At 56.0% G+C, this 26,188-nt stretch overlaps 5 protein-coding genes across 5 annotated transcripts; 1 reads left to right on the forward strand and 4 right to left on the reverse strand.

The window, feature by feature from the left end:
* Window positions 1–5,235: 5,235 nt before the first annotated feature.
* On the forward strand, window positions 5,236–6,178 carry COL26b_001824 (uncharacterized protein; the record flags this gene model as incomplete). Its single annotated transcript, XM_053174761.1, has 2 exons — window positions 5,236–5,582; window positions 5,665–6,178. 2 exons carry the CDS (start codon window positions 5,236–5,238, stop codon window positions 6,176–6,178), a joined length of 861 nt encoding a protein of 286 aa, XP_053041384.1.
* Window positions 6,179–7,867: 1,689 nt separating this feature from the next.
* COL26b_001825 (uncharacterized protein) lies at window positions 7,868–9,237 on the reverse strand (the record flags this gene model as incomplete). The annotated part of the gene is made up of 3 exons (XM_053174762.1): window positions 7,868–8,664; window positions 8,723–8,865; window positions 8,930–9,237. The coding sequence occupies 3 exons, from the start codon at window positions 9,235–9,237 to the stop codon at window positions 7,868–7,870; spliced, it is 1,248 nt and encodes a 415-aa protein (XP_053041385.1).
* A 1,125-nt stretch (window positions 9,238–10,362) lies between these two features.
* On the reverse strand, window positions 10,363–13,391 carry COL26b_001826 (uncharacterized protein; the record flags this gene model as incomplete). Its single annotated transcript, XM_053174763.1, has 6 exons — window positions 10,363–10,595; window positions 10,648–11,466; window positions 11,517–12,831; window positions 12,889–13,011; window positions 13,067–13,254; window positions 13,316–13,391. The coding sequence occupies 6 exons, from the start codon at window positions 13,389–13,391 to the stop codon at window positions 10,363–10,365; spliced, it is 2,754 nt and encodes a 917-aa protein (XP_053041386.1).
* Window positions 13,392–14,062: 671 nt separating this feature from the next.
* On the reverse strand, window positions 14,063–16,910 carry COL26b_001827 (uncharacterized protein; the record flags this gene model as incomplete). Its single annotated transcript, XM_053174764.1, has 3 exons — window positions 14,063–15,865; window positions 15,945–16,005; window positions 16,588–16,910. 3 exons carry the CDS (start codon window positions 16,908–16,910, stop codon window positions 14,063–14,065), a joined length of 2,187 nt encoding a protein of 728 aa, XP_053041387.1.
* Window positions 16,911–19,640: 2,730 nt separating this feature from the next.
* Window positions 19,641–21,419, reverse strand: COL26b_001828 (uncharacterized protein; the record flags this gene model as incomplete). The annotated part of the gene is made up of 3 exons (XM_053174765.1): window positions 19,641–19,678; window positions 19,798–21,162; window positions 21,230–21,419. The coding sequence occupies 3 exons, from the start codon at window positions 21,417–21,419 to the stop codon at window positions 19,641–19,643; spliced, it is 1,593 nt and encodes a 530-aa protein (XP_053041388.1).
* Between the last annotated feature and the right edge of the window lie 4,769 nt (window positions 21,420–26,188).

The following is a 26,188-nucleotide window of genomic DNA, read 5'->3' on the forward strand; positions in this document are numbered from 1 at the left end:
ATCGTGGGCATGAATAGAGTTTCCAGATCCCCGTTTCAAGCGGACATTGTCAAGACCGAAGTGGCGTGGAGGCCCGTATCAGAAGTGATGGAGGATAAGGTTTGCTGAATAACCGTCGTCGGTGCTTCTACGGCGTAAAGCCAACCGCCTTTGCCAACGACAAAAATCCGCATGAAGCCTGCGATGACCGCCTCGTCAACCGCCACGAGGCTCAGTCATTTTTTATGTTAGAAGAAGTGCATGATCTGCGGCGCTTGATTGCAGAAATCCCATTTGGTCTTGTAGGGCCGGGGTTGAACGTAGTTCGGCGCCAGCCGCCAGACTTGCAGTCCAAAATCGAGTACACAGCTGTGGTCGAGAATAACCTAACAACGGTGAAGGCGGTGTTTCCGACGTGGGGTGAGTAATCGCCCAAGATCATGGGAACAAAACGGAGCGTGGTTGAACGAACCTGCAAGCGTCTGTTCAAGACCCCAGGCCTGGGGTCTCGCTCAAGGCAATGCCCAGCAGGTCAGCTGTCTCTTGCAGGCGAAGCGCCATGGACAGGGCCTTGAGGAGATCCGCATCATGTATGTGGGCATTACGGCTGATCGGAGGGCCAAGGCCCATCTACTGCTGTGATTGTGGAACTTGATCCAGGCAAATGGAGTGAGGCGAGCAGCCAGAGGATGGTCTTTCTATCGAACACAGACATAAGGTTGGGAAGGCGGCTGCTTTGCCCAATAAGGGTAGCCAAGTGCCCGAGGTTAGACGGCAGCGGCACCATGTGGCCTCAGAGGGCTCGGATGATTCGACCCAAGACGAAAGACGACGTGGAAATAAGAGAAGGAAGCTGTGCTTGCGTGCTTCTGTGCGTTGCTGGCCTTGCATGGCATTGGGTGACGGTGGTGGGCTTCGTCGGACAAGAGCTGCTAGCGAGAGGGACCGGTGGGGAATTGGCGCTCTGGGCAACTCTGGGGTATCGGATACGGCTGGCATGTTGTCTCGCAGATCAGTCTCAAGAGTGGATGTCGAAAGGATGATTGGGCCGGTGATGGCCGCCGCGAACTGCATCGAGCCGCATTTTCGCGTATTGTTTCCGATGTGGTGGTTTCCTCGGGGAAAGCTTCACCTGGCTGCTGTAAGTCTGTTTCTTCTAGAAAAGCAGCGCGGAATTTTGAGTCAGGACATGCGACGATACAGTCCAGGTCTGGAGCTTCAGCGATGAAGCGAAAACGAAGCTGTACGGAAAGGAGCGACCCAGACCCAAGATAAGACGGAGAGCAAGGGCACCGGGATCGCCGTCTGCAGCACACGGCCCTCTGGGCTCTGACGGACGAATGACAGGTCAGCAGCGGACGGCAAAGACGGCTGGGTACGGGTATTTGTTGGCCAAGTTAGCCGTGCAGCAACATAGCCAAGGATGACCGGCAAGCGGTTGGAGCTGTAGAAAGCTGTACGAGCTGCTGTCGGGTTCAAGGTCCGCCAACCGCAACCAGCAGAATGCCAAACGTTAGAGACTGTTGCAGGTTAAGATGGAGATGAAGCACCGTGGTGGTGGCGACGGTGGTGGTGCGTGTTGTTGGTGATTCATGACGTTGGTAGAACTGGATCGGAGATAGCGGCATCAGGGAGGAGCCTGTGAAGCACACCGAATGGAATGGATGGCCAGCGGATAAGTGGCCCATGGCATCGTCTGGACTTGGTAGGTAGCACGGCATCCGTCATCTCAGGGTGGTAGAAATGACGCCCATGGTCACGATGGGTGAACAAACTTCGATTATCTGAAGGGATAGGGCGTGTTGATTGCCTTTTGGATGAATATGCAGCGCGGGCATTGTCGACCGAAGTGAGCTTGAGAGGGCGTGATGCGGTTTCTGCAGGGCAGTAAGCTGGTCGATAGGACGGTAGGTTCTCTGGTCTAGATGGCCGGTTGGTTGGTTGAGCCTTGAGCTTGCGGGCAGTCCAAGTAGGTTCGGTCAGGTTGCATTCTCGCGCAGGCGACACGGCCATAGGGCAGCTTTGTTTGACTTTTTGGCTTTGAATGCATCATGGTCTGGTGGTGAGAGGATACCCCGGCCGGGGCAATGGCAGAAACGGGAAACGCAGCCGTCAGATCTGATGCTGCCGCCCGAGTGTTTGTCTGGACTTTGGTGCGGCATAGACTGATGCGCCAACAGCCCGCGGAGACGAGACTTGGAGCCACAGGTAGATGAAGCATCTGACGCTAAGGAAAAAGCAAGATGGAGATGGAGGAGGAGGTTGGTGGTCTGGGAGAGGTGAGGTGCAATCAACGTGGTGCGAGGAGAAGGAAAGACATGGAGCCTAAGATACCTACCTAGATACCCAACAAGTGTGACGCGGAAAAGGTGCAACTGTGAATTGGAAGTGTGGAGGAAGGGGGGAAGACGGGACGTGCCTACCCAGCTAACAGCTAACAGCTAACAGGCAGGTAATAAGGTAGGTACCTACCTAGGTAAGGTAGGCACGGTAAGGTAAGGAAGCAAAGAAGAGGGGCCCGGCTGCGGATAGCTTCCGGAGATGCACCACCACCACGGCGGCTCCTTCGCCGAATTGGCCCGCAGAAATTCCCCGTTCCTGCCTTGGGGGATCCGCCGACTCTGTGCGCCGGCGCGTGGTATTGACAACTGCTGGCTCTCGAGGGGAAGCAAGGAAGAAGAGAAGGTGCCTGCCTGACTTGCCTTGTCTTGCCCTGTTCATGCTGCCGACTGCATTCGCATCGCAGGGCTGATTTGATCTGTCGGCATCTCATACCGCACCTTGCCGTACCTGGCCTTCCTCACGGATACCTTTCCCAAGTAAGCCGTCTCTCTCTCTCTCCTGTCCAAACTGACTCCAGCGCATCAACCCGACTACGACTGAGGTCCACGTCCCATGCGCTGTGACGAAGCACACCTCACCTCTCCTCCAGCAAGGGAATCTGACGCTTGACAGACCTCCCGACCCGACCCCCCCGTCGAACCTTGTGTTGAGCCACCTCACTTACACACGCTCCAACGTCAACGTCTCTTGAGCTTTTTTACCCTCCAAACCATCAGGCCAGTCCTGCCCACGAGCTCCATTTCTCCCCAGGGATCTTTCATCTGTCATATTCAGAGGCCAACAAAACTGGATTTCGCCTCCCTTTGCCTCAACGACAGCAACCTTATCCCCGCCGTCCGTCCCCTGTTAGCCTTTGACGAGATACTTGCAGCTACCTTCCGCTCAACTCTATTGCTTCCATCCATACCTTGCTCACCACCACACTACTGCGGTACGGTACACTACGGCGCATTCCCCTTACCTTGGACAGCAACCAGCAGCCTCTGCTGGTTTAAGCTCGCCAACTCGCGTCTTGAGGACCGACATATTGAGTCGTATGGCCAGTGCTCTTCTGCCTTTCGTCTCTCGACCCCGACTCAGACGAGTCACGAACGACGTCAAGGAGCCCCGTCAAACTCTCCTGGGAAGTGCCCGGCCACGTGCAGCTCGCCAGTCCTCTTTTGTCTCTCGTCTGCTTCGACGCCAACGGACCGCATACTTAATATCGACCATGACTTCGACCTAGACACGACGGGCCTAGATTCCAATCCTAATAATATCATCTTTCGAACAATATCTACTTGGCGATACACGCCCCGGCAGTCTGGGAATACAAGACAGGCACACCACAGGCAAAGATCGTCCAGTCTTGTCCACTTTGCCTCGAGATCCACAACACACGGCTCCCACACGACAGACCAACCATCCCGCAGGGTGCAGCCAATCTAATCGGGCACCTACACCACAAAGATCAGTTCTCTTGACTTCCCTTGGCGGGGCCCCTGAACACCACCTACCTGTGATTTCGTCCGGACCTCGCGCTCTCGTCCTATCTTCCCATCTCCGTCAGTTCTTACGCATCCTTTTGCACGTCGACACTTACGTCGCTCGCTGCCCTATATCTGGAGACAACTGCTCTTAAGAGGGAGCTTGGTCTTGCGGGTTCCCCATCCATCCGACCCTGTCACCCCGTCTTTTCTTGCTCGTCTCCAGATCGTCTGGCACAAGCAAAAGATCCAAAACAAAACCTCGACGGCAGCGCTAGCGGCACTGAGACAAGCCCTCGAAACTTGCGCCACCGGTTTGTCGTACCAGACCCTGTCCCGCCCTGCCCTGCCTTTGCCCTGTCTGGTCTTGGGCTTGGTCCTGTCCTGTCCTGTCTTGTCTTGCCTGCAACCCGCACCACCACCACCAACAACAACTCTGCTGCAGTGTGCGGTCTGCAGCTTGTACAGCAATCCCACTGTGGGTGCTGCACCTTACATCCTGCGAGGAGACACAAACACGCACACACACACCAACGGGCCCGGCACACCCTTCTCTCTTCCTCATCATCCGTCGGTCGACTCGGCTGCTCCATCACAACAAGCGTTTAGCGTCTCCCCCCAGCTCCACGTCTCGCCCTGGGCCTGGCCCTGTCCTGGCCTGTGCATCGACGCATCCACGCCTTCCACGGGTCCTTCTGCTGCTGCTGCTGCTGCTGCTGCCCGCTGCTCCCCGTTCTCTTCGCTGTGGTCGCGGGCGGGCATCTTCGCCTACCTCTCCGTAGGTAGGGTCTCCGTACGGATCCCCTTCCTTGGAGCAATATATATTGCATAGTGGTCAAACACGCAACTGACCGCGCGCCAGCAAAAGTGAAAAAGACCCTTGAAGCAAGTCTAGACGTGTCCCAAGTGGGCTCTTTCACGGCTTTAGCAACGCCCTCCTTGCGCCCCCAAGCCCGTCCGATCCCATCGAATCCCACCAACAAACATCATTTAGGCAGTGCTCGCCCTGTCACCCTGTCACTAGAGCTGGTGCAGACTGGCGCATTTCTACCGGCACGTCGACCCTCACCATCCAGCGCCGCCCCCCTCCTTTCCCCCCTCCTGGCCTGGACCCTCATCAGCACACGCCCATCCGCTCTCTCATTTCTACCCAGCTCGTTTTCCCATTCTCGATTCCTCCTCGTTCCAAAGAGTCGCCTCTTCTCTTCCAGGACAACATCGCGCGACCATGGACTTCTCCCACCAGTACTTCGCTCAGGCGCAGCCTTACCAGTTCATGGGCATTCCGCCCTTGACGCCATCGCATTCCAACTCGGCAGGTTCAGACGATTTTAATACGACATCTCCACCCGTAAGTCAACGAATTCCTTTCCCTTCTGAACCCCGAATACCCACCGATCACTGGTGGATTGCCGCTTAGCGCACTGCGACATGCACTTACACAATCATGACCGAGCAGGATGTTTACGCCGAGTACCCCAACGACCAGCACTTCAACTCCTTTGAAAACTATGCTCCCGCCCAGTTCAACCCTCAGCATACTTCCTTTCCCGGCCCTCCTGGCCCGCCGACTCCTCCGAACCATCTGCCCGTGCAGCAACCCCAGCCGCCTCAGCAACCACCGCAGCACAATGGCATGCCCGCTCCCCCCGTCCAGCAGATCAAGCCTCAGCCTGAGGTGGTTGTCCACAAGCAGGAGCCCATGGATGACCACTCCCGTCGCGGCGGTTCCAACTCGGACGACGAGGACCTGACGCCGGCCCAGTCAAGAAGGAAGGCCCAGAACCGCGCTGCGTACGTACAACCTTTGTCGCACACCATGCATGAGCAGCTCATTTCTCACAAGCAGAGCATGCTAACATTACCATCGCAATAGTCAACGCGCATTCCGTGAGCGCAAGGAAAAGCACGTTAAGGACCTTGAAGCCAAGCTTGCGAATCTCGAGGCAGAGGCCCAGCAAAAGTCCACCGAGAACGAACGACTCAAGCGCGAGATGCAAAAGATCAGCACCGAGAACGAGATCCTCCGTGCTACATCATCAATGAACGGCCACCACAGCTCTACATCGCCGGAGCCTCGGATGACGGGGCCGATGACGTACAACCCCAAGGACTTCTACACCGACCTTCTAGCGAAGCACAACAACAAAACGCCAAGTCACCGAGTCGCGATATCATCTGAAGGAGAACGCTTGCTAGCGGCTGGTGCCACGTGGGACTTCATCATCAACCACCCGCTGTTCAAGCGGGGGTTGGTCGATGTAGGCGACGTAAGCGAGCGGCTGAAGCATCAGGCACGCTGCGATGGCCAGGGCCCGGTGTTTTCGGAGCGCTCAATTCTCGACGCCATCGAAGGCAGCGTCGCGAGCGGCAGCGACGAGCTCCTGTAGCTGCCCCCTCTCTCCCCAGTGGGGAGGCGGTCGACGAGGGTGCTTTGTCAGCACCAACAGACATAACGAGCCTTACATCCGGCCAGGTTCGGCGTTTGGGTAAACGGAGTCAATATGGGGGGTCCGCCTGCTGAAACGACAGACGATATGACGGCGAGCCCGCCGCGAGCAGGTTGGGCCTTCAAATGCATCGCTGCGATTCATGTGTCATGCTTTTTAACGGTCAATGTCTCTTTTATTTGGGGGAGCACGAGGTACGAGTCACAAAATATTTGTAGACAACTTGGCGTCTATTGTTTTATTTACACGGAGAATCTGGAAGAAACACACAATATGAGACGCCGGCGTGGCCAAGCAACACACAGTCGACGTCGCCAGGCTGGGACAAACGGAGCATGGTCGTCAATGGGGAAACGGAGGATGGGGGCGAGACGGGGCAGAGCTGCCGCAGCGGGGCGTCGCCTTTTCTCCGGTACGCTCGGAACGTTCTGGCAAATTGCATGCTTTTGGGGTTACCACTCTGGTCTGATTTGCTTCTCTTTCCCCTGCTATTTTCTTCCGGGGGTAAAACGCGGGGGGGAATAGGGGTTCGAAAGGATTCCAAGTTTGCATGCTTAGGCATCCCGCTCCTCTTTGAAGTCATCGAAAGAAAGTCTCGAAGAAATTCTACACAATTTCGGTGCCTAGCGTGGTGTTCTTCGAGTGTGATTCATGATGCTACCTCTCGTCTGGCTTTACTAGGGCACCTCGGCCGTCCTCCTGTGGCGACATGTAATTGGTGCCTTTTTTCTGGCCACAGCAGACCAAGCCTACTGCCGAGTTCTTTTGTGTCGCTAGCTGCCAATAAGACCGGTGCATATCGGTTTATCACCGCCAAGTCTATCTATGATGACTACTTTCATCGGGAGTTGTGCGTGAACAGATGCTTAGCTTGAGAAATCATATTCCGGGAGGGTAGATTAATGGTATCTCATCTACTTGCAAAACATTGCCGCAAACAAAAGACTACATATGCGACGAACAACAACAAAATCTGTGCCGGTAGCCGTATAGGGAGATGATGATGGCGCTTTGATGCAACGTCATGATCTCTCAAGTGCCTCTGACTGGCATGATGTGTCTTCGAAAGACATACTACCCGCCAATAGGTTTCCGATAATTCCCACTCGCCCCGAACTCCTGAACTTGCCGTGCCGAAGATAGGGGGGGAGAATATGAAGAATACAGAAAATAAGAAAAGAAAAGGAGAAAGCTCGCTGGAAACTCGTGGGAATCTCGCAGAAGTTGTCCGAAAGAGAGGTGCAAGGGAGAAAAACAAGACGTAACATAACGTTCCGCCAGAAACCCTCACTCCCTGTTTTTTTTCCCTTTCCCAAATGTCCACCGCCATCAAGTTGTTCGTTTCCCTTCCAGCCCAACCCCGCCGTAGTCCATGGTTCATCGTGTCGTGTTTCTCATCCATGCATTCCAAAACGTCTTCGTACTCGAGCTCGGAGGAAACTCTGCCTGCGCTTGGAGCTTCTCCTCTCCCGGGTCGAATTTCCCCCATCCAACAACAGAGGGGGAAAGCCCACACGCCAAAAGAAGCTTCCTTTCACCAGAAACCTTCTCGCTATTCAGCCCCCTTAGGCCCCACCTGCATCTAGACAAGATCTAGAGAGACAACCGCAAGCCAGCAAGAAAAGTTTCTTACTGCACCTTCTTGCCCTTCGCATCGCCGTTGGCCTCCTGCCCCTCGACCCACGGGTGCTTGATCGTGAGACACCAGATGTCGAGGTAGTCGCAGATGGTGACGATGACGTCCACCACGAAGCTGCCGTACACGCCGACGGCCATGCCGAGCATGAGGAACATGAAGGCGACCTGGTAGACGTCGTCGCCGAGGGCGCTGGGCCATCCGAAGCCGGTGCGCTCCTGCAGCAGGGGGCCGAGGGCGTCGCCGACGCCGAAGGCGAGCGGCAGGCCGAGCACGTTCCAGTAGGGGAAGTCGAGCTTGACGAGGTGGGCGGTGATCATCTGGCCGACGGAGTAGGCGTTGACGACGCCGGCGAACATGACGAAGGGGACGAGGTGGGAGTGCAGGATGGTCGGATGCAGGGCGAGGTAGGCGACGACGAGGGCCCAGATGCCGAAGAAGGGGAGGAGGCCGAGGAGCGCGCCGCGGGAGCGGTCGCCGCGGGCGCGGCGGGCGCGAATCACGTTGCGGGCGGACTCGACGGTGTTGAAGACGAGGACGAGGGCGCCTTGGACCATGTACCACTGGGTGAAGGAGAGGTCGTAGAGGGCGGCGGGGATGGAGGGCGAGGCGGGGACGCCGAGGGTGCGCAGCATGGACTGCTGCCAGAAGGAGGCGCCGCCGAGGTAGCCGGTGAGGGCGTAGACGCCGACGAGGATGAGGACGCCTTCGACGGGGCCGTTGACGATGCCGAGGGTCAGCGTCTTGGTGTGGTATTCGTCCCAGGTCTGGACGTAGAAGGTGAGGAGGGCTGGTGAGGGAATGTTAGTCTTTTTTCCTTCGTATATGTGCGGCGGGTGGTTACGTACAGGAGAAGAGGATGCCAACAGTCATCCAGCCCTGGCCCATGTTCTGCGAGGCGGCGAAGATGAGGACTTCGAGGGACGTGTTGAGGGCGTCGACGCCGTGGTCAAAGAGCTCGCCCAGCGGGCCCGACTGGTGAGTTCGGCGACTATTCGCAACAAACCCTGTTAGCTTGGATTCGCGAAAAGAAAGACATGGCAGCAGAAACTTACGCCTGAGATCCATCCACCGCGTCAAAGGTCTGGTAGAGGAACAAGCCCGCGGCCCACGAGTAGTACACCCAGCTGGGGCAGTCCTGGTCAAGCGTCGGGTTGTACCAGAGGAGCGTCAGAAGATTGGCGACAACAAACATGAAGCCCGTCAGGGTAATCAGGTTCGGCGCCATGCTCATGGGGAACATCTTGATCACCACGTTCGTGTAGAAGGGCTTCAGGATGTACTTTGACGTCAAGGAGTGGTCGACTCCGGAGTACTTGTACTCCTTGAGCGCCGGGAGGCGGTCCTGGCGCACGTAGACCATGGTTTTTGTTGTTTTTGCGTGTCTTTTCCGTAGCTAGCCTTCCTTCTGGTGAGAACCGTTGTCTCGAGGGTTGTCGTGGAGATGAGGAGTTGAAGGAGAAAACTCTCAAGGTTGTGTTGGTGGTTTTGTCCGCAAAGGGCAGGTTTCGATATGCAGGGCCAAGTGTTCCCAAAGTGGGCTGGCAGCAAGGGAAAATTTAGGCGCGAGAACACGGTGGAAGTCCCGTTCGATTCGATGGGTCCCCTCCGATACTTCTCTTTTGTTGGAGCGGTGACGACGATAGCTTCAAAACCGGGGAAACGCGGTTCGTCGAGCTGCGGGGTGCGGGTTTGCGCGCGGGCTAAAAGAAAGGCAGAGAAGGCGGGGAGATTCCAAGTGGGAGGAGACCAGAGGTAGTCGGAGACAAGAGCTTGGAGAAACAAACGTCACAAGCCGGTCAGATGCTCTTCCCGAGACCAGACACACTTGACAAGAAACTACAGACGACGACGGTATTCCTAGTTGACATGTGGTCGCGTGGGCCGCCGGCCGGGAGAGGGAAATTTTCCTGCTTGGACAGCTCACACGCGCAGCGCACACACTGCGACAGAGGAAAAAAAAACAGTCCTCACAACGTCATTTCCCGGCTCCCCGAGCCCCTGGTAAGGAGGCTAACCCGTATTCGGCTTAGGATTGGCCCGTGCCAGTTGTCAAGCCCCAGCCGTCCTGCCGCTAGACCAATCACTGAGGGCTTCGAGATCGACGACGGGATGCCCTGAGGCTTGACGACAACAGCGACTTCATTGACAGGGCTCCAATGTCATGCAGGCCTTGGAACCTCAAAGCCACACAAGGACTGTTCTCAAAAGATCAAGATAGAAATCCGTTTTATTTCCCATCACGCAAAATACACCACAACACACGAAATCTAGCAAAGTCTTCATGATGCCTTTTTCGTGTCTTCATTCTAGATATACGCGAGCCGCCAGTCCTTTTACACGCACACGCTATCATGCGCTGACCTCAGCTCCCCCTACTATGGCGGCGGCTGCGCGAGTCGGCTATAATAAAGTCCTCGTCTGTGCCGTACGTCTTGCTTGGACCTCCGACCATGTATCGACCCCCACGAACTCCAAACAAGTATATTTAAGCGACAGATGCAACAACAAGAGACGCCACACCCTCTTCTTCGCTGCGGACCGTGATCTTGGTCGTGACACCGGACTTGGACGAGTAAGCCATCCGCACATTGGCAACCACCCTGCCGCCGCCAACAGTCTTTCCAAGCAACTTGAGAGTATGTGTCGTCTGGTTGACTGGCACATCGGTACCCTCCAAAGGTTGCAGCGACAACACCTTGGCCAGCTGCTCCGTTGCCTCTGCACATATTGTTAGCTCTGTTCGTACTCTGGATGACCATGTTGAACTTACCCGCTATGCTCTTCATGCTGCTGAGCTGCAACGTCTCCTCAGCCTCCTCGCCGGCCGCGCCAACCTGCTCCCAGATGTGGTTGAAGTTGCTGGCGAATGTCGGCACAACGTAGTCGCTGCCAGCCAGATCGAACTCGGCCACCTCGTACTCGTCGTCGTAGCCAGTAGCCTCCGGCTCGTTTGTTGTAGGGTCGATCTCCTTGCTGGTGAACTTGAGAATGTTGGAGAAGCTGCTGACGGGCATGGAGCCCTCTCCGCCGACCTTCTTGAAGGCGACGTACACCTTGCCGGGCTCGTCCGTAGGGAGCTTTTCGGCTTGGATGATGAAGACCTCCTCGAGCTCCTCCTCCTCGGAAGGCGTTGCCACGACCGACACGTTCTCCAGAACGGTAGCCTGGAGAGTGTTCTTGATCTCGTACTGGAACACAATGTGCTCCTTGAAAATGTGCTTGACAACGGTGACAACGTACTCCATCTCCGACTCGGTGAGTTCGACAACAGGCGATGACTTGAGCACGCTGCCAAACTCCTTCATCTCGGGGATCTGCATCAACTCCTGGGCGTAACGCTGAGCCGCAGCGGTGGCTGACGCAGCAGCCTCCGCGCCGCTGGTGGACGTCTTCGTCGGGCCAACCTTGGGAGGCTTGAGCGACGGGGCAGTCGCCGTGAGCTTCTTGGTGCGGTCCTCGGCATCGGCCTGCTCCCGGGTGACAACGGGAATCTGGGAGATGTCGAAGGGCGTATCGAACGCAGACTTGTCCTCGGATGTGACGTACATGACGAGCTGGTGCTCGAAGTACGGAAGAGAGAACATGCTGTCTGTTCAGGGGTCAGCTTGGGTGCAGTAGCGTGGTTTATGATTGACTTACCGTTCTTGACAAACTTCTCGGAGATGGTGTCGTCCTCGTGCATGAGTCTGAGGTTGAGGGCAGCACGATCTCTGACCTCGTCGTCGACGTCGTCCAAACATCTGGTGAGGAGAACCTCGACACTGCGCTTGACCTCGGGGTCCTTCTGACCAACACCAAACTTGGCGAGAGCGGTGACGGCGGCGGCTCTGACGATGGCGTTCTCCAAAACCACTCTGTTGTAGATGTAGCGGATGTACTTGGTCGGCTGGGAGGTCTTGGGTCCTTCGAGACCGAGGAGGTGCAGAATGCGGACGGCAAGCTTAGTAAACTCGCAGTCCTCAATGAACTCACAAAGGTGAGCGAGCGCATCCTCCTTGGACTCCGGCACAAACTTGATCAGGTCAAACATGCTCTCGACAACAGCACGCTTGAACTCGTAGCCACCCTCGTCACGGAGGATGCCGCTGAGGAAAGCAAGCATGCCAGCCTGCTTGCTGGGGAACTTCAGGCACAAGGTGCGGATAGCCTCGACAATGGTGATCTTGAACTCATCGGTGATCTCAGACATGAAGCCAGAAATCTGCTTCATCAGGCGGTCGACACTGGCCTCGTTACCGGTCTTGAGCAGGGTGGTGATGGCAAAGGTGGCAATCGATCGGTTGCTGTTGGAAATCAAGAGCTCGATATCGGGGTTGCAGACGTTGACGGCGTTGGGCTTGAAGGAGGCGAAGTTGTGGAGGATGCGGAGGGCGGCGAACTTGGTGACGGCGCGGGGAGAGGTGAGGAAGAGCTGGAGAACGTGGACGGCCTGGGACACTTCGGCATCGGTGACATCGCGCATGTCGCAAATGGCCTTGGCGGCCTCGAAGTTGACCATCTCGCTCTTGTGGCGCAACCAGCCATCCAGCAGCTGCATCATGGGCTTCCTGAGCGAAGGGTCCTCCTCGGCGAGCTGGGCGGCCAGACGGACGAGCATGACGATCGCGGCGGAGCTCTTGACCGCACCTGCCGCGCCAAACTGCTGCACCATCTTCACCAGCGCCATGCGGTCGTGCATGCGCATCGAGTATAGGAGACCAATGGCGTGGTACTGGGGCATCGTTGAGTTGTTGGCGGGCAATTGGCCGCTCGAGGAGGAGAAGCCCAGGGAGAAGCCGCTCGAGGACTTGGTGGAGGCGGCAGCCTCCTGTGTCTCGCTCTGCCAGCGGCGGACGACGTCCTTGGCAATCGGAAGGAGGTGGTAGGACGATACGAGGGCGGCAGACGAAACGGAGGGGTTCTTGTCGACAATTGCGGTCTTCATCACTCGCTCAATGGACTGGACGGTGGTCGCCTGGAGCTAGTTAGCGCGTGCCATCCCTGGTATCGTGGAGCTCGGAGCTCAGCGTACATCGATAATGCGGCACAGGGCGCGGATGGCATTGGGGCGGTAGATGGCATCTGTGCTGCCTCCAGTGTCCTTCATTACGGTGCTGGTGACCATGATGATGTCCTCGGCGGAGGACGCGAGTTCCTGCGATCAAGGTGAGCCCACAAGCCATGCGTCATCCGTATTGGACTGGTCTAACCTTCACACAGAGGTGAACCGCTTGCCGAAGGCTGGCATCCTTATTCTGGAAGAGCTTCGAGATGCCAAAGAAGAGGGTCGTCGCTTCGTTCGTGGGGAACTTCTCGCCCGTGTAGAGCAGAAGGAGGATCTTGGTGAGCAGGGTCCGGCATCTTCGCGGTTGGATAGGAGAGCTGTTGAATAGGCGTGCTATCCCGCCCTTTTAGCCAGCTTGCTCGCAAACGCTCGAGCTGCAGAAATTCCAACTAACCTTCTTGGAAGACTTGGGTTCTGTCCACCTTCACCAAGCCCAAATCGGCGTCTTCGTCTTTCTTGCCGTAACTCATGATGGGCAACGGGTGTTTTGGCGGGCTGGTCTGAAGTCAGGTCTGGAGGCCAGCTTGCTACCACGTCGCCTTCAGGTGTGAAGGGGGACAGGCATTGCCCCACAAGAACATTTGGGCGGGTCACATCACGTGACTCAATTGACATCCCTGCTCTGGCCAGATTGCGACGCAACTAGGGATGTCAGCCACAGCATCAGTCCTCGCGAACGGTGGCATTTGAGTTATCTCACAAGGAAGTGTGGCTAATTCTCCATTGGACACCGTACCAAGCCATGTCGCGGGCTTATTTAGACGCCAGCTCACGCCAAGCAAACATGTCTTCCAACGCAAGGGCTCTCTCACCGGGCATCTCACGCCAACGCGGCAGGTTGAAAGATACCTAAGCTTTTGATTGTCTATCTGAGAGAATAAAGTAGAAAAGACTGGTGGCCAGCATGAGCTGCCTTGCGGTACCGCCTGAATCTAGAAGACACTACTAACAACTTCCTTCATTCCCCATTAACCTATGTTTCGATGGTGGCTGTCGTGTCTAACACCTTTGTAATACCAAGACCTGCTCCAGCCGACACCACACAAGAGGCCCCAAGTATAGAGTCCCCATCCAAGCATCCTCGCCAACGAAGCCAAGCCAGTATGCGCAATTCTGATGGTTGCCATACCCAGTCCTAGATTCAGTTTCCAAAGACCGATTGACGTCCCTTTTCGGATCTGTCGACCAGGGAAGGCGACGGGTCCTTCCACTGATGGAACTTGTCTTGGCTGATACCCGCCTCTACCTGATTCAAAAGCGCCGAGAAGGCCATGGTGATGAAGGGGTCTGCGGCCTCCTTGGTCGTCATGCTGTTAACTTGTTGAGCAGATATGTGCGGGTACTCGACCTTCTCTGCTTTGGGCTTAGGTCGACCGTCTCCAATGACTCCAACTTGACGCTTGAATTGACGGAACTCGGCGTCTCTCATAACGGACTCCATGCTTTTACCGAGCTCGCCAGTGCCCGCGTAGAACAGACGGTTGACACGTTCGTTTCGTGCCTCCAGCGCTTGGTCTGAGATCTGGCTCGTTCCTGCCTTCCAAACTGGGCGAGGAGGCCAGTACTTCTCATATGGCGCATTGCCGGTGCGTCTGTTGCCGCCAACGTTGAAGCTGCGGTTACCGTGACCAAACGGCATGAAGTCTGCGGGCTGCTGGAAGCCTTTATTCTCGTTGGTGGCCTTGTCATCATTCGTCAAAGCGTCGAGCATCTTCTCCAGGTCCACAGCAGACGTCTGTCTTCCGAACGAGTCCAACCAGTCGTCCTTATCAGGCGTCGAGTCGAGAAGAAGCGCAGGCAGACTGTGGATCAAATGATCAGGGGTCGCCGGGCCAGGGTTCTGAATGATATCATGGGCCTTGTGTAGACCGGGAGGGCCAGCGTAAAAGTCGGAAGCTGTCTCCTCACCAGAAAATTCAGATTTGGGACCATCCTGGAGAGCTTTCATAGCGGACTCGAATGTCGGCGTGCGGTATTGGCGCTGGCCAGGAGGGCCGGCAGTCAACGGCAAAGGAGCGCCAGGACCGGTTGCCAGGCTAGACTTGTACGCTCCAACTTGAGTGCCTCTCTGAGGGAGGGCATTGTACTGCCTGAAAGGGCCAGCGATGTCATTGCCGACGGGTGCAGATCTCCAACCACCAGCAGAGTCTGAAGTATGCTTGTTGAAGTCAACGTGCACCCTAAGGACATCGGTAGGATCAAGCTTGGCATTGTGGAACGGACCCGGAGAGTGCGAGCCGTCGTTGCCCATGTCGGACATGTCTCCGTAGGAATATCCACTGAAAGCGGGAGTAGTGGAGCGGCTGGCGTTGGTTCCAATGGAAGGGGCGGGAGTGACGCCCGGACGAGCCCGAAGAAGCGCCTTCTGAGCTCTCTTCTGGTTAGGGTTGGGATACGAAGCCAGATTCTGAAGAGACTTGACGGTCATACCCTTGAAGGGATTCTCTCCCAGGGCGTCGTCATCCTCCTCGTCACTGGAGTCGTGGTCGTTGACTTGCTTGTCCGAGATAGGGGTGGGCAGGGCAACCTCCATCGGGGAAGCCAGCTGGGTGGTGGTGGTGGTGGCCATGTTGAAAGAAGATACGCGAGATGTAGAAAGGCTTCGGATATCCAGATCAATCGGAGACTCGCGGCTGTGATCAGTGCTGGGGCTAACAGCGCGGTCGTAGTTTTGCTGAAGGGGCGAGTATTTGGGGATTTGGTTGGGAAGAGGACTGATAGGTGTTGTGCAGAGAGGCTGAGGCTTCATCAAGGACAGGCTGGAAAGAGCTGACTTGGGGAAGAGAGACAGTTCGGAGGCAGGACCTCCTGGGGGAGGCCACTTGACAGACCTGGCGCGACGAACGGGAGGCTGGAGCGGCTGGGCGTTGTTGGGGTTGTAGATGGTACCGGCAGTGGTGTAGGTCTGTCTGGGAACATCCTGATGGAAGGTGCTGGCAGATTGCTGGGTAAATTTAATTGCGCTCGTCTTGGGCGAGGAAGAAGATAGATGGTCCATTCTGAAAATCAGGGCTTCCGCATACTTTGGCGTCATCCAATTCGTATCCCTGGTAAGAATGCGTGCCGGCCAAGACGACTCTGTTGCTTCAATCAGGAAATTGGTCTAGACGAAGATGGTGGTGCGAGGGAGGAAGGGATGAGAGAATGTGAAGGTGAAGGTGACGACCGGTGAGAGGATTGGGTGGGATGGAGGAAGAAGGAGGTTAGACGAATTTTATCGTGGGGAGGATGAAAAAATCGGAAGTGGTGGAGGGCAAGCTCGAGATGGAAAGAACGGAAGGAAGGTGAGAGCGCTTTCTACGGATGGAAAGAGCGACGCGTCGTGGGTGAGGCCGGCGGGTGGTGAGGCAGGGTAGGAAGGCAGGCACCTGGACGTCGAGGAAGGAGCTCGCAGCACCTTCCTACTATCGAAGATGGCCACCAAACTCTACTCCAGCATCAATATCGGACCGGAAAGAGAAATCAGATGCCCGATATTCTTCTCCCAAGGTCGTGGTTGATCTTGCCTTCCGTCTCAGCCTGCCACACAGACCACGACAAAGGTCGAGATGTTGATGAAGGAAGGAGAGAACCCACACGGTGTCGAGGACAGCAAGGGGAAACATCGGCAAGGCCACGTTCGCTCTCAAAGGTCCGATAAGAAGAAAGATGAACAATAAAACTCACCACAAAGAAGTCGAAGCCTGGATGCAAGATCGCAGGATTTCGACTGGATCTCCCAGCACCTCCGTGTCGATGCCCTTGGAGAAGCTCCTGACTCTGCCAATGTCGACGCCACCACCGTTAGAAACGTGCTCCTCGAGGCGTGGAAGCACCAGCGGCGCAGAGTCGAACACCCAGAGATGGTATCGGTGCATCTCGCCAACGACGTAGACGACATCGTCGCTTTTGCGGACGGGGAAGATGAACAGAATAAAGTGTCGATGCGACTCCAGACCCAATCTACCGATCAACTTCTCCGGAGATCGAGAAATACCAGTGGCATACATGTTGGCGGCTGAACAAATCTGCAGATGAAAAATCGACGGTAGATGGTAGTGGTTCGTCGAAACTTCTCAATGAGACAATGAAGATACCTCGAGCAACATCCAAATCTTTCCATGTCAGGGGCGTCATCGTCATCTCTTATATCCCCGGTATCAACGCCAACTCGCCCTCCTTTGATGCTCCTCTAAAAACAACACCAACAAACCGACCAACACAGCAAAAATGCCAATCTCATGCAGGCATGCAGCACGCACCATCAAAAACCCTAACCAAGCCTCTCAAAAGGACCATACCTACGAACCGGTCCAACATCTCCAACGGCACAGACCGCGCGCTTCCCGCAGCGATCCAAACCCGCCATCTTTCCCCGGAAGAGCTACCACCAAGCGCAATCTGCCATCTGGTTACAGAACAACCCCGGGAGCGCGCCCCCTTTCTTCCCGTTTCAACACGGAACTAACGACAAGAAACCTCGTTCCCCAGTCCATACGAGAGCCTTCATTTCAAACAGAATCCGCCCCCGTTGGAAAACCGCCCCCCAAAAAGCACGCCACAGATCCAGTCGACGACATACTTCAAGCCAAGAACCCAATCACATCCAAGCACCTCCAGCGTCCTCATCTCCAAAAGGGCAATGGCTAGAGCTAGGTATCCAGCTTACAAACCCCATCGCCCTAAGGCAAGCCATGTTTGCCTCTGCTCCCGCCAACAGCATCATCCGTCTACCCTGGACCCGCCCAAGCTCCCTTCCCAAAGCCGGTGGCATCAAACTTTTCGCTTACAACTACCCATTTACAGATCTCCACCTTCCCCAGAAAGGGCAATGCGAAGGCCCTTAGTACCAACATCTGAAGCTCCCTTCAGCTCCCACTGAACCACCTCAACACCAAGTCCATTGTCATGCTCCCCACAAAGCCTCCGAACAATGCCAGCCTCACTTGTTTCACCAGCCGAGATATCAACGTTGACAGCTGCCTCCCGAAACTCAATCTCCAGCTGGTCTTCTCCATCACCAGCCGTCTTCGTCCGTAAACCTTCAACATGGCCTGATATCCCACCCAACTAGCAGCCCTACGCCGCGGAGAAGGCGACATCTCACAAACCATAGATCGAGGCGCTAAGAGGCCTAACTACCGAGTAGGTCCGTATGTATGTCAGCTCAGCTAACCTTGCGGCCCGCCAAGCCTCTGGGATCGGGACTCGGGGCCACGGCAACGTTACCCCATGCGGAGTGGAGAACGACCTTACGGAGAGAGGCAGCTGTCGTGGGAAGATCGACAACGCTGAAGAGTCAAGTCCAGACGTCCAGTGACCGAGAGGCAGACGCCACCGTACGATACTGCTGCTGCCTCGGTCAGAGTAGGGTTAAGGTTCTCACGTCTAGTGGAATGACAGGCACTAGCGCCAAGCTTCACGGACAGCACGGGGGAGGGAGCACGGTGCATGGTTCGGATGAATTCTACACTTCTCATTGTGTTATGCCTCCACCACACACACCTTGGCCTATGTTGTTGCTACGCCGTCGCGCCGTTTCGATGCGATGAGGGCCCCCCTAGTCTCGCACTCTGGAGCAAGGTATCCATCCGTGACCTTCTCCGTCACATGCAAGAAACCCAATGGGCCCAGAGAAACCAAGCCAAGCCAACGATCCTGAAACCTCCACTTTCTGTGTTTCTTCCCACCCCTTTGCGACCACGCCCTATAGCCTCTCGTAACATGAAAACAGAGAGGTCGAAGAAAGACGGCCACGACCAGATAGCTTACACATGCACAAACAATGATTCTATCGTGTCCCACATGCTATCGTTTCAGGATCGATTAGCTCAAAAGGCCCAACACAAGGGCGCTGGAGGTCGATGGGCCAGGTCACCGCCTGACCCAACATCCAAATGACGAAAAAAAAAAGGAGGTCATTGTTTTGAAAGGTACCGACTCAAAAGGAAAAAGGGGTTTTTGATCGTTAATGCTTGAGGACGAGGACTCCAATGTATCCGCTGTTCGAGATGCAAAGAAGCACTTGCCAGAAGAGAAATGCCCGTTTTGAAAAGAGAAACCACGAGCCCGATGTGTATGTACTGGGCGGACGAGAACAGAATGATGTGGCTGGGGTATCGGCTGAAGGACATGAATGTATGGACATCATGAGTCCTGTGCTGAGACTCAAAAATGTGGCTCGTGTTGTTGCAAGGGAGGGTGACGAATTGAAGTGCCAAGCATCCCGTGAATGGTGTATATACGTGGCGAGTTAACTCGACTGTTGGGGAGAACGTAACCGATTATGGTCGAGTGAGGGGAGCGATTAAAGTCCCGTCGGGTAGGCGCTGCCGGATATCATGCCAGGACCTCCCGGTCTTGATGGAGGACCAAGACGTTTTCCAGGCAGCTCGAAGTCGGGGTTGTTGTTCAGCAGCATATCTTGCCGTCGCTGCTGAGGCGGCCGCCGGGGCGGGCCCTGGCCATAAGGGGCTGGGGGGTTCCATCTCGGGTTTATGCCCCGTTGGGATATTGATGTGAAATTGGACCGATCAGACTCGGCGCCAGGACTGCGCGCACCGGCACCTTCATGAGTGTCTAAATCATACATATTGGGCACGGATAGAGGTACCTGAAGGGCAGGTGGAGGGCCTGCTCTGCCGGCGGGGGCGGGGGCCGGTGCGTCCGCGAAGCGCGGATCAACATCCTCGTAGTAGTCGCTTGCTGTGGGCTGGGCAGGGGAGCTACGTCCGGGCATCTCAGCACGCGAGAGCGGGGAGGCGTTTCTTGATGGGGGCTGGTTTTGGTTCCATGCGGCACGAGGAGGGACGTATGCGCTTGGAAGAACGTTAGTAGGAGCTTTTAGGTGATCACACAAAGAAACGTACTCATCCTGGCTGTACCTGCTTGTCTCACTCATGTAGGTGTCATGCCTCTGAGGATTAGACCTGTTACCACCGCCTTGTTGCAGTCCGACCATGCCGGCAATGTCAGCATCACTATCTCTGAACTGCCCGAAGCCCGGAGGCGGCTGGGCAGGGCTGCCTGTTCTCGCGTCCATCTCGACAGCTTGGCCAACCATCGGGGCTGGCGCGTCGCCAGGCAGAGGCGGGGGTGACTCAGCCCTCGGTAGGCTGTTCCGATCAGGGTTGTATGCCTCATATCCTTGTTGTTGGGGGATACTCGGGAGAGATGGGTTTGTGTTGGTCGCAGTGTAGCTTGGCGCCGATTCTGAACCGCTGCGTCCGTAAGGACCGGGAGCGGGGGCGCCATAAGCATTGGCCGGGCTAGGTCTCCGGTCGTAAGGTCCTGCATTATTCTGGTAGCCTGGTGGGGGAGGTCGTCCGCCTCTCATGCCACCAGGGCCGTAGCCTCCACGGGGCGGTGGTCCGTACCCACCCCTACCACCCGGAGGAGGGCCGTAGCCTCCGCGTCCCGGGGGCCCGTAGCCACCTCTTCCAGGCGGAGGGCCGTAGCCATTGTATCCGCCTCTGCCTCCGCCGCGTCCTCTGGGTCCTCCAGGAGGCATACCACCTCTGCCCCGCATACGTTCTTGCGAAGGCCCTCTTCTAGGACCGTAGCCATCGGGTCCAGGCATGGGGTTTCCGTAAGGATCTCTGTTGATAGGGGGAGCAGAGCCGGATCTTGAGGGGGGAGCGTTGGCGTAACCATCAACGCCCATCATGTTGCCCTGGTTCCTGTCGACCGGGCTCCGGGCTGTGAGAGGAATTCGCTCATCGCTGACTTGGTCGTCCTTCTTCTGTGAATCGAAAGACGCAAAGGTGGGCATTTTGTCGATGCCGTTTCCACCAGTGACGACGGGAACAGTCGGCTGAGAAGCAACAGAAGTGGCGGTCTTGGTTTGAGCTTCGCGATTGTAATAGTTCTCACCACTCATTTCAGCATTTTCGGCGATCCTCTTCTTTCTCGCTTTCCTGGTGACCAGCATACGCCGCATGGCGCAGGAGACCAAGCCGCTCATGCCCACCAGTATAGTGGCGGCAAGAACGATGTAGGAGCCCCAGGCCATGTGAGGCACGAAGAGGAGGACATCGACGAGGAAGGCCAAGAGGCAGATGAGAAAGTCGATGAAGGAGAAGATGAAGACAACGAGAAGGTAGCGAGCGGAGTGAGATGGTGAGTGAAGGTGAGCGACGGCAGCCATGATGAACATGATGAGTGTCGTCAGGGCGGCGATAGGATGCACGATCAGAATGGCGGAAAGAGTGTTTCGGGCCGAGTCCGGGAGGTCAAAGGCGCCCGACTTTTGAAACAGTCCAGCTGCAGATGAAGTCAGCAACGATTCTCATGGCACGATAATGAGATTCTTGTTAGTGTGTCGTCTTACAAGTGTCATATCCGATTTCGATGCCGGTGCATGAGCCGTCGGCCTTGCAAACGCCGAAAACTCCAAAGTTGACGCCCTGAAAGCTGCCGAGCGGGATAGCCTTGATGATGGGGGTCGACAGAGTTGACAGCAGCATCAGGGCGAAGGCCGCTAGCAGCAGCAGCGACATGGGGGTTGCCGGCCGCAACATGATTGCGGTCGATGGTCGAAGAAACCTGCTTCCAAAACGGTAGACGGAAAGCCGGCGTCGTCAAGACGCGGCGAGAAGGGTGTAGATACGCCCGGGAAAGAGTCGGGCGTTGGTGGTGAGGTTCGAGGTTCGAGGTTCGGGTAGGCTAGTAGAGGATTGAAGCGTCGCGCGGCATCGTCTATGCGTAGGTGGAGTTGAATTGAGTTGTTGAAGGATGCGACATGAATGAGAGTGACGAAAAGATGGATCGACGCGTTTGTGGATTTGGGATCAAATCGTTTCCTGCCTCTTGCTGTCCTTTCTCCTCGGTCCTGTTCCTAGCTCTTTGTTCCCGAAAGTTTCCTCGTCAAGTCCAACGGCGGTCGTGGTGGTTCCTGAAACAGTGTCGCAAGTGGCCGTAAAGTGCAGAAAGACGGCTCAGAATCGAAAATGCAACGGGTCGTGAAAAATCGAATAGTCGGAGTAGTCGGTGAGGAGCGAAAGGGTCGAGGATTCGAGGATTCGGAGCGTGCGAAGTGTTGCTTGCGTCGTCCTGTTCGACCTGAAGAGGAAGAGAAGGAGAAGGGAAATTCGACAGGCACGATCTGGGGGAGAAGGACGATGTGGGCAAGCGGGTGGGCGAGCGGGCGGTTGTGTGGAGGGAGCGAAGGAATCAAGGTGGGTCAATAGGCGTGGGTGCAGCGCAAGTGGGCAGTTTTGGGTGACCACTGGACCGGGCAGGGGGGCCAAGAGGAACAGGGGGGTGTGGGCAGGCCTGGGATAGGGAGTGAGCGCTGATTGATGATGGAAGTCCCGTCAGTGTCGCTTTGCGTTGCGCGTTGTGGCTGGGGCGGGCGGCGTTGGAGGGGGCAAGACACGCTGCAAGACATTGAAGAGAGCCCAGTGCCGATAAGGTGCTGGGCACCTGGACGAAGGAAGCACAGCAATCCAGCGCCTCCAGTTTGGACTTGAACTGCGTGCCGTGCCCCTGGCTCTGAGTGACGCCTCGGTACCATCCAGGTACGTACCTCTTCAGGTATCCTCAGGGGTCCAGTCTGAAGTGAGCGGCATCGAACTCTGTGGGAGCGAGAGGACGGGACCTCCACTGATTGCTATGATGCTGTTGCGCTGCTGAAGCACAGAAATAGATACGTACCAACTAAGGTGTTTGGCGGTGCACAGCCCACCAGTGTTGGGCAGACAGACTGGTTGACTAGCAGAGCAGACAAGACAGGACAGGACAGGCAGACTGGCATATTGGGTGTGCGTGGGTTGCAGCGGCTCGAGATGCACTTGCATGGACCTGTCCAAGTTGACAACCTGAGATTGAGTGTGTCGCTCTCGCTCTCGATGTCCAAGTACATCGTCCAGGCTGGCCCAAAATCAATCAATATCTCTGCCCCCGCCGCCGACGTGCAGCGCAAGTGTCATTACTGACTACTTTACTTGGTAATGTACCTAAGGTACTACACCTACCTAACCGAAGGCAGGTATCTGCAGATGCATCGACTGGCATTCGTCAGAGGGGGTGGGTGGGCAGCCGCAGGTGAAGGTGAAGGCAGGTAGGTACTTAGTAGCTTACCGTTTTTGGGGGTGGCCAGAGGTTCCTTCCGTGGGAATTCTTTGTTCCTCCCACCACATTGCGTCGTTGCCCAAGACACCAACATCGGCCGCGTCTGCGTGGCTTTTCCCAAAACGTTCTCTATTCCGGCCTCAACGAACAATGCCCTTGTTCTTCCGCGTGCCCCTCGCCCGACCATTGACCACAACAACCCAGCCAGCATTGCACTGCACTGCACTGCTAGCACTGAGCAGTCCAGACCGAGTCTTGCCTCCAGACGGGACCCTGGTTCTCTGTCTTCCCTCCTTTTGCGCTGCCAACCAATGACACAACGGTGCGAAGCATGGTGTCCCTGCCTCACCCTCAAGACCGCCCCTATCCCGGCTCGCCACCACCACTCCGCCTTCATTCAAATGCTAACATCGTTGCCAGAAACACTGCTGCAATCCAGGAAATGCCGTGAGCAAACCGCTGCAGCCTTGCAGGTCATTCGAGCACCCACACGCGCGTTGTCATTGTCAGTGTCAGCACAGAATGCCAGTCCGCAGCAATGGGTATGAGCGCCAATCGCAGAATATCAAATATCGACCGTGTCATTCCTAATCTCCCAGATAATCACCGATATCACCCCGACAGAAAGAATGCCCGTGAAAAAAACTCAATGGATCCCCGTCTAGTCAGGAACGCTTGCACTAGCTGTGCATCTGAGAATCCGCAATCGCGTGCTTACTGCGGGCCCGGCCATCTTGCCTATCCGCTATCGTTGGTACTTATACAGAGCAGCACTGGCACTTTTCAAACCACCGCCTCTGCTACATCGCTGGTCGATTGAAGCTTCGACTATTTTACTATCGATCCCACCTTGTCTCAATTTAGCAGGTCCTCACCCAAGGCCCGCGAACCTGTTGGTCTGGATCCAGTAAAGCTTAAGATGAGGAGTGGGATGCCTGATGGATGCGCCATGCACACCAAAAGCCCCATCCTCCTCTTCCTCCCCTCTGCGATCCCCTCTTCGCCAAAGACACCCCTGCTTTCAATCCACCAATCATATCTCGACTCGCTTCAACACGGCCAGCCAGCTTCGCTCATTTATCGAATACTGCAGCCATTGTCTCGATAGGATCGATTGAGACCAGAATCTGGTGCTGCTTTCCACTCGCGGTGGTTGAGTCTGGTGCTTCCAAGACGAAAAGCGGCCTTCTTCAGAACCAGGTGTGGCGTTCGAGGACGACCGTGAACGGCGACTTGACGCAAAGGCATAATAACGAGTATTAACCCCATGTCGGACTGGGGCAGCGGAAACTCTCTCGACTCCTGTGTTCCAGGGGTCTTCGCAGCGCCGTTGTCGGTCACATCTCTCCACCGCAATTACGGACATCCACCCGGCGATCGATAAGTCCCAAGCGACTATTGTTGCGACTTGAGAACCGTCGACGGGGCCTGCGTAGCAGATACATGCAAGCTTTTCCGGCTGTCTGGCACCAGAGGCCGCGAATGCTCATTTCAATATGCTATTCTTCCCGTGCCGCGTGCCGTTGTTATCGCGCCGTCCTCCCGGCGGATAGCCGCAAGAAACGCGACTGCAAAATCCACGAGAAACACTACGCAGTTGCATCAGGGTGCATCGCTTAGCTTGTCCCCCAGTGCCATCCACATGCCGGTATCAGCAGTGGCTAGGCCCAGCCGTCTGAGAGACGTCAGTAGAGGCCCCGATACCGACAACGACAGCGCCGACAACGCCGGACGGCTCTCAGCTTTTGTTGAAACTGGGCGGCTCCGCTGACAAAGAGTACCAGACCCCGCCAGCATCAGTGCATTGCTGGACACTACATCACAAACCTGGTCTATTTCTGGTCGTCCCAAGCCGTAGCCGTGCCCTTGCAAGTCACCAGGACGAAGACGAAAGCACGAAACCTGTCAGAGAACTAGGGTTGACTTTGGGCCGCCTTTGTCGACACCAGACGGGCAATAAACCAGAGCCTCTCCCGCTCTTGCGAGCAGCTCAGCCGGCGACGGTCTTGAAGACCAATGGCTGCTGAAGTTTCGTTATTGTGGCTGTGAGCGGTGAAAGTGGACCATGTCGTGAGCCCTTGATGTGTGATTCTGAGGCAGATTGCTGTCTGCTTTGCTGACTACAATGCAGTGCGGAGGTTTTTGCGACATGGGCGCTTCGCCGTCTCAGGTTCTGAGGCGACCACCAGGTTGTTCGCCCTGCGTCTCCCACAAGCTTCCATGTCAAAACCACTCAAAATCCAGTCGGACCAAAACTTCAGTCCACCGCGGAACACAGCAGCCCATGCCGGCCGCCATATAGCCCGTCACATATCAAGCTACAAGCGAGGGCATCATGGGAAACCGCCAAAGTATATCTACGTTCGGCGTTGAGCTCTCGGCTTTTGTGCACCTCCTTTGTCATTACGGAGGTTGTCCCCCTGGTCCGACCCGGTATTTTCGACCCAACGGCTATCGGCGCCAATGTCATCCGTAACAATGATCGGCGAGCGGACTGAAATCGCTCGAGGCCATCGCATGTGAGCATTGCAAGGACAGCACAAGTCTCTGCCAGAGACAGTTCTAGAACTCGCAACCGTTGTGGTGTCAAGCTTCTTGGCTGCGCAACCAAGTGATGCTTGTTCTCCTCTATTCCTGGGCTCCAGTCCATATATTTGGAGACTTGACAAAACGAGGCCAAGTGCGCTAAACAGCAGCCAAGACCTACAGCTTCAGTCTCCCGATGGCGCCGCCAAGCCACCATCTTGTTCAGTTTTGCTCGGAGAATCAATTGGCCATGGACGGCAAACGAGGCGGCTGTGCTGAACATCAAGACATGTCTCGTTCTGTTGTTCTTCTGAGACTGCTTCACAGTCGGACTGTTGCATTGATAATTCAACATAGGGTCACCTTGAACATTCAGATGCTGGTGTATTCCCAGTCAGAGCCCGATGGTGGTGCCCATCCTATTTCCCAGGTAGGAACATCTGGAACTGAGCTGCTAATCACGGAAACTCCCACCCAACCCACTGGAAGTTTTATGATTGTGTTTAATCATATTTGAGCCACGCGAACTTTGCACATCTGGAAGGTGTGCAAGGACGCCAGGTTCATGCAGTCCATCACCCGCGTCCGGAGACCCTTTACAGCTGCTCTCAGACGTCACATCTGTCGATGCTATGCGTCATGGTCACGAGGGAAGCTTTCCCGAAGGTCGCCGAAACCTCTGATGGTGTGC

Source organism: Colletotrichum chrysophilum (genome assembly GCF_026319265.1).
Source record: "Colletotrichum chrysophilum strain AFK26 chromosome Unknown scaffold_8, whole genome shotgun sequence".
Classification (NCBI taxonomy): Eukaryota; Fungi; Ascomycota; class Sordariomycetes; order Glomerellales; family Glomerellaceae; genus Colletotrichum; species Colletotrichum chrysophilum.